We start from the raw sequence: 11,580 nt of genomic DNA, 5'->3' as shown, positions 1-11,580 counted from the left end.
TTAAGGTTCTTACACCAGATATAAATAGAACAAGTCAGGAATTGAGGGGGAGGAGAGAATTTACATCCAAGGAGGAGAATTAACATTCAAGAGCCGATTTACATTTAAGGAGGCACATCAACCTCAAGGGAGGCTAGAGAGAAACAAGATCTGCAAGATTGCTAGAAGGGATTTTCAGCTGAAGTTCCAAAAGTCCAAACCTATAACTCTCTTTCTGGGTTCTTTCACTCTATTTTCTTCTCATGTTTTCTCTTTATCTTTTTATAAACTTGATTGTAAAACTCACCATTGGGTGAGTAGGTTCTTTATTCTAGGCTTAGGATGTAGCACTCTCAATTTCATTATGGATCTGGTTTAATTTTATTTAATACATTGGATATTTTATTCTTTGATTCAATCTCTTGTGATCTTAATGCATGTTATGTGTTGGTACCCACTTAGTATTAATTACAGATATTAATTGAAGGATTGAAAGGTGAATGTTAATATTAGAAAATTGGGATTTTGAACATAGGAAATCTGACCTAGAGATAGGCTGATGACCTTTGTGGAGTTCCAAAATTAATCAAGGATCTTAAAAGGTTTTAATTAATTTAATCACCATGAAAGTAGGGTTTAGGTTAATTAAAATACACATTGAGTGCCTTGAGAGAGGACTTAAGATAACTTAGGATTAATTTCCATCAAAGTAATAATCTCCCAATTATTGAATGAATTAGATTGATTTTATAATTGATTGAAGTGTGAATCCCTAGCTCTAGAATGTTCTCATCCATTACTATTTTAGTTTAGATAACTGGTTTAGACTTTATTTCTTTTAGCTTAGATATAATTATTATTTATCTATAATTCGATCATCTAGATAATTAAAATCACTATAGTTCGGTACTCAATACAGTCCTCATGGGAATGATACTCTACTCATCACTTTATTACTTGTTAGCGATCCGTGCACTTGCGGTGGTTGAAAAATTAGCAAACATATACCGACCCAAGTCCTAGTACCAGTTCGGCTAAGAATTTGAGTCGTGACACCTTTTCTATTGAGTTTGCTGGGAACATTAATATTGACAATACTATTAATCTTGGAGAATGCTTGTTTGAGAAATCTAGTATCCCATCCCAGAGGGAAGTTATTGAACTATATAGTAAGTAATTCTTGCTTAAGAGTGTTGGTATTCAAATTGTTTGGTTGTAGTGGTAGAAAGATTGCATTCTAGTGGCGATTCAAGGGAGGATTGACAGAAGGTTGGGAGGGTTTTTGGGGAGGCATCGTTTAACGGTGGTTACAATTGTGCAAATTTTTAAAGTATAGGGTTTAATTAGTAATTATTAAAGTATAGAGTATAATTGAAAAAATTTTGAAAGTATAAGATTTTTTGATAATTTCTCATTTAAAAAAAAAAAAGAAATATTGCATAAAGCCCTAGAAAAGTGAAGGATATTTCAATATAAAAAAATTTAAAGCAATTAATGGGTAAATAGGTAGACTAGTTCAGCGCAAGTCATTCGCAATTTAATGTTAGGTTAGACATCATTGTCTCTTCATTAATGTCTAAGGGACATTGGGTATCAATGAAAGATTCCTAGATATACATTTAGTTTATTATATTTTTTATAGACTAAATTAATAAAATTATTATATAATATTATACATAATTATAAATAAACATATAATTTAATTTTTAATATTTTTCCTATTTAAAAAATTATAAAAAAAATGATATAGAGTGATTTAACTGATAATAAATTTACCTAAAAATCTTTAATCAATAATTTTTCTAATGCATATTTATTTTTTTAACATATAAAAATTTCATTAACAATTATTATAAGTAGATTATATATGATATATTATGTAATCTCTTAACACACATTTAATAATTTTTATTTTTTTGTTAATTAATTTTGAATGGCATTTTTATTCTTTCAAAAATTTTATCTTTGAAAATATTTTGATATACTTTCTTAGAGTAATCAAAAAGAAAGTGTTAACCGAGTCTTATTGAGTTCCTCTTTTTTTCTCTTATTAAAATATTAATAACTAATAATTAAATATTTATCAATTATCTAATGATTTTTTTTAATTGCATTTAGCTCTATAAATGTGAAGGGTATTTTAGTCTATTTAAATTCTAAGCAGTTAATGGACTGAGACCTAATCAAAATAGGTTAGGTTTCTAGTGAAATCAAAGACCTTTGGGTCAAATGTCACGGTCAACTGGGAGTCTACTTGAACCATATCAAGGGTCATCCATTTAATATCATACCAACTTAAAATTTAATGTCTATTATAGATAAATAATAATTAATATCCTTTTACAGTAAATCTCCCAATTAATATTTGTTTGAAAAATAATATAAATCTTTGTTTTAAAAAAAATATATATTTTTAATATATTTATCATGCTTTTATTAATTATTTAAATTATAAAGAAAATAAACCATTGATATTTTTAATTTATTAGTTTAATAAAAAAATAAATTTATTTAAATATTAGTTTTAATTTGATAAGTAGATTAAAATTGACATAATGCATAAAAAGTTTTCTCTTCACTAATTATATTATATGAAATTAATACATAAATATTTAATTGAGTCATTATATATATATATATATATATATATATATATATATATATATATATATATATATATATATATATATATATATTATTTGTAAAGTACTAAAAATATTTCTTACACGCACTTATTAATTTAATATAATGCACTTAAAGCTATACATAGAAGCGATCGTCTGTCAAGAAATCAAGTAAATATTATAGAGATGGTTGCTGGAGGTTCAGTGATAACGTCTCTTTTCATCCATGCCATTCTTCTCTCTTACCTGATTTGCCAGAGTCATCATGGTTTCACAGCAATAGCCGCATCCTCTCTCGGTGGAAATGAGACTGATCGAACAGCTTTGCTAGCTTTCAAGGACAAGATAACAGATGATCCACTTCACGTCATGAGCTCATGGAATAATTCTGTCCATTTCTGTGACTGGTTTGGTGTCACATGCGGTCGTAGGCACAGGAGGGTTACAGTGCTCGATTTACAGGAGAAGAAGCTTGTTGGGTCCTTATCTCCACTGCTTGGAAATCTCAGCTTTCTTAAAACATTAAGCCTGCTTAACAATGGCTTCAGTGGTCAAATCCCTCAAGAATTGGGGAATTTGTTCAGACTTCAAGTGTTAAGCTTGGAGAACAATTCCTTCACCGGCGAAATCCCATCCAATATATCTCACTGCACCAACGTTGTGTACCTTGGTTTAGGAGGTAACAAGCTGGTGGGAAGTATACCAAAGGAGTTGGAGTCTTTGTTCAAGCTCCAGCAACTTGTTATCCCTGATAACAATCTGACAGGAGGAGTTCCACCTTTCCTTGGCAATTTATCATCTCTTGAAATCGTCCTAGCCGCAGGTAACAAGTTCGGAGGGACGATCCCAGACTCTCTTGGCCGGTTAGTGAAGTTAAGGGTTTTAGCGCTTGGACTCAATATATTGTCTGGTACAATCCCTTCCTCTATTTACAATCTTTCTTCTATCAAAATATTCTCTGTACCACAAAACCTACTCCAGGGGAGTCTTCCCTCAGACTTGGGATTTACACTTCCAAACCTACAGAGGCTTAACCTTTTCAATAATAAATTTAATGGACCCATTCCTGCTTCCCTGTCTAATGCTCAGGAACTATCTGCAATCATAATTGGGAAGAATTACTTTGAAGGAAAAATTCCTCAGTTGGGAAGATTGGTGAATCTGTACTGGTTAGGCATTTCAGAAAATAATCTTGGAAGCGGAGTAGCAGATTTTAATGGGTTGAGTTTGCTGTCCTATCTCACAAATTGTACCAATTTGCGTCGATTGGGTCTAAACGACAATAACTTTGGTGGGATGTTGCCAAATTCTATAGCCAACCTTTCAAACCAACTTGTATTTATGACACTAGGAAGAAATCGAATATTTGGAAATATTCCTGATGGCTTAACAAATCTTTTCAATCTAGAAATTTTGAGCATGGGGAGCAATGAACTAACGGGTACAATCCCTGACAAAATTGGCAAACTTCGAAAGCTCCAAGTCTTGAATTTATCAGGAAATAAACTCACAGGCAACATCCCTTCCTCTCTAGGAAATTTGACTATGATTGGTGACCTCTACCTAGGACAGAATCCTTTGATTGGGAACATACCTTTAAGACTAAGTGAATGCCGACGCTTATCCAAGCTCTATATTTATCAAACCAACATCTCTGGGATCATACCTAACGAGCTTTTCAACAGCTTGCCCTCACTAACTTTTTTAGACCTATCTTATAACAATCTGAATGGTTCATTACCTTCAGAATTTACTACTTTGAAGAATCTTGTTACTTTTGATGTTTCTAATAACATGATATCTGGCAATATTCCTAGCAGTCTTAGCAGTTGTACAAGCTTGGTAAGTTTACGAATGGAGGGTAACTTCTTTCAAGGTACTGTTCCTTCCTTGATGTCATTGAGAGGCCTTGAAGATTTAGATCTTTCAAGAAACAACTTGTCTGGTCCAATTCCAAGATATTTGGAGAACTTCATGTTCTTAAGGAATTTGAATCTTTCCTTCAATAATTTTGAGGGTGAAGTTCCAAAAAATGGTGTCTTCAAGAATGCAAGTGAAATTTCCTTGGCAGGAAACCATTTGCTTTGTGGAGGCATACCAGAATTAGAATTGCCAACATGCAGTACAAAGAAACACAGCTTCCCTGTTGTCCTGAAAGTGGTTATTCCTGTGAGTTGTGGGCTTTCTGCAATAGCACTGCTACTTTGTTTCCTTACCTTTCGGTTAAGAAAAGCCAACAAGGAACTTCCTATAGGCCCTTCCTCGAATGAGGATTCTCCTCAAAGAGTTTCTTATAGAAGCATCTTGAAAGCAACCGATGGGTTTTCTTCATCCAATTTGATTGGAAGTGGAAAGTTTGGATGCGTTTACAAAGCAAAATTTGATCAAGAAGAAAGTCCTGTAGCTGTCAAAGTTCTAAACCTTCAACGCCAAGGTGCTTTCAAGAGTTTTATAGCTGAATGCGAAGCCTTGAGAAATATCAGGCATCGAAATCTTGTCAAGATATTAACTGCTTGTTCGAGTGTTGATTTTCAAGGTAATGATTTCAAGGCTTTGGTGTACGACTTCATGGTTAATGGGAGCCTTGAACAATGGCTACATCCAGCTAATGGGATCACAGCAGATGAGACAAAATTTGAGACCAGGAATCTAACAATTCTTCAGAGGATAAATATTGCAATTGATGTGGCTTATGCACTCAACTATCTTCATCATGGTTGCCATAAGCCAATAGTTCATTGTGATGTAAAACCGAGCAATATCCTTTTGGACTCATCCATGATTGCCCATGTTGGTGATTTTGGATTGGTTAGGTTTCTTGGTGAAGACAGCGAAAGAAGCTCTCTAGTAGTGAAAGGATCAATTGGGTATGCGGCTCCAGGTACCTCACTTGATCTTTTTCATATTTCTATTATGAAAAGAAGCTTTCTAATTTTTCAAAATCGTTAAGAATAATATATATTTGGTGTGATACAAAGATTCAAAAAAGAAATTGTCTATTGAAAATACTCAAAGATTCCAAGAACATGTCAAGTATTAATGAACAATTCATAGATGTTTTGCAATCAGTTAGGAATGGGCAAGTTTCTCATGAAATTATATGGCTCAAACCTCCGGAGCTAATTATATTATAATGCTGAGTGACAAGTTAATGAGCCTTATCTTAAAAAGATTTCTTATCAACTTCATCATATAGCTAATATATATATTAATGATATGTATAAATGGTTTGTGTTGCAGAATATGGTTTAGGGAGCCAAGTCTCCGAATTTGGTGACCTGTACAGCTATGGAATTCTCTTGCTAGAAATGTTCACAGGAAAGAGACCCACTGATAACATGTTCGAAGATGGCATAGACCTCCGTAACTATGTTAGAATGGCAATGACGAATCGGGTTATGGAGATCGTAGATCCACAAATTTTTGGAGGAGAAAAGGAGGAAGCATTTGCACAATATATTCAAGAATCCATTGCCTCAATTCTAAGTATTGGGTTAGCATGTTCTATGTATTCACCTTCAGAAAGAATGGGCATTAGTGAGGCTGTCACCAAGTTGCAGAAAATTAGGGACGGCCTATCCTTGGACCTGGGGAGACTGAAGAAAAATCAAAATTATAGGTAAAAGTTCTTCTATTTTCATGTTCATTACTAGCATTATTATTATTATGGAAAATGCTTGTAGAAGTCTTTGAATTTATCTCAAGTGTGCAAATGGATTAATTCTTCATAATATACTTTACTCAAGTGAATTTTTTTTTAACAATAAAATTATAACGCTAACAATGCAAAAATAGTATTAATTATTGTTTTTAAACAATTTTCTATTCGAACAAATCCTTTAAATTTTGATGATTTTATAAATTAAATATAATAAGAAAATAAAAACTAGAACGCCAAATAGTGACGAAAATTTGATGATGAGAAGAAGAAAGAGCGGGTCAACAAAACTATCCTATTTCACCAAATAGTTAAGAATTTTGAAACACTATGGATACCAAAATGAAGCTTAAAAAGTAGGGGGGATGCGGTTCTGATTCAGTTTCGGGTTTATTTAGAAATTAAAATCAAATTGAAATTTTGGTATAATTTTGATTCAGTTTTTTATTATTTCGGTTTTAATTTGATTCTTAATTTTTCAATTTTGATTTGATTTGGTATGATTTCGATTCGATTTTCAAATCTTGAAACAATTTGATATAGTTATTCCCTTAAAAAGTCATATTTGAATTAACATTTAAGTTTTGAATGTGATATTAATACATAATATATCATATAATATATCTTTTTAGTTATTTTTAAATTATATAATATTAAATTATAAGGTGTACATATAATTTATTATTAAATATATTATATAATATAATAATATAAACATATTATAATATATATTTTAATTATTTATTAATTATATAATATTTAATTATAATATATAAATATATAGTATAATCTACATTTATAATTAAGGACTATAAAGTAATTTAATATATTTATAGTTAAAAGTATTAAGAAAATATAAAGAAATAAAATAAAATATTATATTATATTTAGTTCATGATTATATATATATATATATATATATATATATATATTAAAAATATATAATACATCTAAAAAACATATATATAAATTTTATTCTCGATTCGGTTTCGATTTAAAACAGTTTTTGTGTAGTTCTAATTTGATTTTTAGTGAAAAATCAAAATTAAATTTAAATATTAAAATAATTTCGATCCAATCCATTTTTTCAGTTTGGTTCAGGACCAGAAGACCGTGCACAGTCCCATTAAAAAGTAATGATAACAGCAGTAAGGCTGGATCATTGTGAGTGACTACAAATCAATTAAAAAGTAGAGTAGAAGAATCAACTAAAAAAACTTGGATAGAATTACAATAAATTTTGGCAAATTGGATAAAATTGCTAAAACTAATCGCTTTAGATAATATTAAAAAAAATACAAAAATGATTTAGCTTCTTTAGCGATTAAGGTTTTTTTTTTTTTTTGGCCTCTAAGTTGTGTTCTAATTGTGACACTCATGTAAGCAAAATTCAATTCAAATAAAAAAATCGATCAAATTGATGTAATTTGCAATTTTTATTTAATTTATTAGATAATCAGTTCAATTTTTATTTTTATAAATTTAAATCTATCAACTCGAACTTTTAAGAGAAAAAAAAATCAATAAAATTCAACCGAACCAAAATCCTTTAAACACAGCATTTAACTTTTGCTTTACATTTAACTTTTACTTTCCCAATTTCCTTTCTTTCATGGCTCTTCTCCCCTCTTGATTTTTCTCTTCTTTCCCATTTCCCCACTTGTGATCTCGTCAATTCTCCTCTCTTAGTTCCACTCAACCTCACAATAAGTTAGGGCTACTTAATGTAGTTTAATAAAATATTCCTAACTCTATAAAATTATTTAAAATGAATTGGGATAACTTAAGGACCACATGATGGACTTCAAGAAAATTTTTAGAATTTTTGAGGCTATACAAATAATTGTTCATTCGGTATTAGGGTTTAGGCATAGCAGAGAATTGTGGACAAAAATTATTTAGGTAAACCTTGTAAGTCTTGAATGGGCATTGAATACACAGCATTATGGGTCTGAGGCCATTGGTGATGTTGTTGCTTTATTATTGTATTTTCTTGCAGAGAATTGGATTGTAGGTACAGAAAAAATTCTACAAAATTTTAGTAGAATTTTAGGGTATTGTTTTGAATCCATTACGCCTTTATTTCTTATTTCTGTTTGTATGGTTAGTGTCTAATTATTGTTTTGTACATTTTGAATAGGTGATCGGGGCTACATTTCTACCTCTTCCTAATTAATCAAGGTACTATATACTTGTTAGCTTTGTGAGTTAGATTTTTGAATATTTTTTTAATTTCAATAGCATTTTATATATTTTGGTATGTCCATGTATTCACTATATATAAATATAATCGAAGGGACTAAAATAAAATTTAAAAAGTTAACAGAAAATTATAATCTAATTTTTGGAGTTTTATTTGATTAATAAAATAGATTATTGATTTATACTTATTTAAATACTTTTTATTTATTATATGATATAAAATATATTTATAAGTCATCCAAATCACATCAGTTTTTTTATTCTTTTTTATGAAAATCATTACTTTGAAGTTGATTAGTCCCAGCCTTATCACTGTACTTCAGCTTCAGCATCTTCGTCGCAAGCCAGATATAAATAAATCTCTTGCCCCTGTTTTCTTTATTTTGTGTTTCAATGAGTTATCGTTAGGCGCCAATCTGTTGTTTTAGCTTTTAAAAATGCAAGGACACAGACTGGGACTTTGTGTAGCGTGTGTTATCCCCAGCTTTCACTTCTATTAGGGATGGCAAATGTGTTGAATTTTTTTGAGTATTTGATCTAATAGAATTCTAATAGAATGGATTTAGAGATTATATAATTGGGTTTGAATTTAAAAAATAATATCTGTAATAGATTCGGGTCAGATTTAGATTTTATATGATGGACATTCATTGTTACATATTGCTTTCATTTCTATTAAGAATAGCAACGAGTCAAATTTTTATGAGTATCTAATCTGATAAAATCTTAATAGGACGGATTTAGGTATTATATTATCAGATTTGAGATAGATTTAGGTTTGAAAAATAATATCTACAATAGGTTCGGGTTGGATTTAGGTTGAACAAGTTGAGCATCCGTTATCTGAATCTATTTATATAATACTTAATTAAATATAAAAAATATATATCTTTTAATAATATTCATAAATTTTTATATATTTATTTTATATAAAATAGAATTTTAAATATTTTATGGAATTATTAAATTTTTAAAATATAAATTATTAATCAAATAATTTTTTATGTAAATTATTAATTAAAAATATATAAAATTAAATGGGTTTGAGATTTTTTTGGATAATAATAATCAGATTTGAGACGAGTTCGAGTAGTTAAAAATAAATTTTAATCAAGTTTGAGACAAGTTCGAGTTTTAATAATATTAATTGAGTTCATATTCGAGTTGGATGATTTTCACGGGTATCTACTCAATATCATCATAATTTCTATACATATTTTTCTTCGCATTTTATTTGGATTATTTTTTTTTCATTAATTATGACAAACATATATATGAGTATTTTTAGCTAATTATTAAAATAATCCTACCAGTTATGACTAATTAGTTTTTTTTTTATAATTCTATACATAATCTTTTAAATTAGTGTTAATATAATATTTTTAATTATATGCATAGTGCCTGCCCGTTGCTGCGGAGTTTTTCTAACTCCTATATTTTTATTTAATAAAAATTTTATAAAATAAAAATCATTAAAAATGGTAAAAAAATAAAAAAATTAATACACAACTTCCACATTAGCTTGTAAAAAGAAAAAAAAAAGAATTCAAATTAGTTTATAAAAAGAATAGAAATAGCCATCAGAATATTATATCTTTATAATAATATTTTCTTAAAAAAATTTTGCAACTAAACCCCTGCATATTCATAAAATTTAAAATAAAATCAAAACATAATCCACTAATTAGAGTTACATAAATTTTAATTCAATTCGAAATTAATCTACATAGATTGACATGATCAATTTGAATTTTGATTAAAAAAAGAGAAAATTAATTTTTTAATTCAATTGAATGTGATTTGGATGACTTATAAATATTATAAATACATTTTATATTATAAAAATATGTTGTATAATAAATAAAAAATATTTAAATATAAAGTTAAAACTAATAGATTATTTTATTAATCAATTAAAACTTCATGAATTATATTATAATTTACATTAACTTTTCAAAACTTAATTATCCCTTTGGCCACAATTGTGATAACTAACCAAGATTTTATTATAATACATACAATTTAAAGTTTTGGTTATAATCATGAAAATCTCTAAATTTTTGAATTTTTCTGTCCAATATGTATATGTAGAGGTTGTCAATGGTAGCTTGCACTACATCTCAGGATATGTATATGGGTGAGGGGTAGGTTGTCAATGGTAGGATGTTTGCTAGCCTAGATTGTTTGTGTGTGTGTGTGTGTGTGCACGCGCGCATGTGAATGTGTATGAGAAGGTGGAGCTAGGCTCCCTATTTATTGTATTTAGGTTCTCGGAGTTGAGTTGGACTCGTTATATGTTTGCTTTTATTGATGTTGTAGATTCAATGATCAGGATGGCCCTTTTATGTGGTGTGTCTGCATTGCATTCGCATGTGTAAGGTGCATGTAATTCTAAATTATCTTATTATGCATAAATTTTGGTGATTTGTATGTTCTATGTGTTCGGTATTGCATTATCCATGCTAGGATTGTATTAATGCTAGGCAGATATAGAACTTATAATTTTACTCAATATTATAACTCTCTGAGTAAAACATTTATTTCTGTTTAACTAGTTTTCTCTAGGTAACAAAAAGAGATAATTTTTAGTGCAGTGAGTTCCTCCTGGCAAGAAGTTGTATTAATTTTCTTAAATTTATATGTGCAGGTATTCTGACCTTACCTCTTAGACACTCCCATGTGACTACAAATTTACCTTTGGTTGTAATATGTGTAGAGATATATTATTCAAGTGTGTGTACCGAGTTGAGTTGGACTCTCCAAATTTTAGTTGAGATTAATATATTTAGTGTTATGGATATGAGATTGAGCTACGCTCCTTCAATTATTATTATTATTATTATTATTATTATTATTATTATAAAAGTTTGGTTTATTCAATTTTTTCATATTGAATCAAATAGATTAATACTCATTCCTACCCTAAGCATTAAGGTCATGTTTAATATGACGATAATGTTTGGTATGGCATAGCCTAAAGTTAGAGGGTCTAGTTTATTAGCATAATGTTTTAACTATCTTGACTGTGGGGGAATAAATACTTTCCTGAAATCATGTTACTTTGACCCTTCCATATTGTTCATGAAATTGAGAAAATAAAACAACTAATGGCAATAG

The 11,580-nt window shown here is 29.2% G+C and overlaps 1 protein-coding gene across 1 annotated transcript; it reads left to right on the top strand.

The window, feature by feature from the left end:
• Nucleotides 1-2,738: 2,738 nt before the first annotated feature.
• Nucleotides 2,739-11,315, top strand: LOC110671230 (probable LRR receptor-like serine/threonine-protein kinase At3g47570). Its single transcript, XM_058142828.1, has 4 exons — nucleotides 2,739-5,484; nucleotides 5,844-6,222; nucleotides 8,402-8,442; nucleotides 11,111-11,315. The coding sequence occupies exons 1-3, from the start codon at nucleotides 2,790-2,792 to the stop codon at nucleotides 8,403-8,405; spliced, it is 3,078 nt and encodes a 1,025-aa protein (XP_057998811.1). The 5' UTR covers nucleotides 2,739-2,789; the 3' UTR covers nucleotides 8,406-8,442; nucleotides 11,111-11,315.
• Nucleotides 11,316-11,580: the final 265 nt, after the last annotated feature.

Source organism: Hevea brasiliensis, unplaced genomic scaffold (assembly GCF_030052815.1).
Source record: "Hevea brasiliensis isolate MT/VB/25A 57/8 unplaced genomic scaffold, ASM3005281v1 Scaf75, whole genome shotgun sequence".
NCBI lineage: Eukaryota > Viridiplantae > Streptophyta > Magnoliopsida > Malpighiales > Euphorbiaceae > Hevea > Hevea brasiliensis.
Note: the sequence above shows the minus strand (reverse complement) of the source record. Positions and strands in the feature narration are given on the sequence as shown.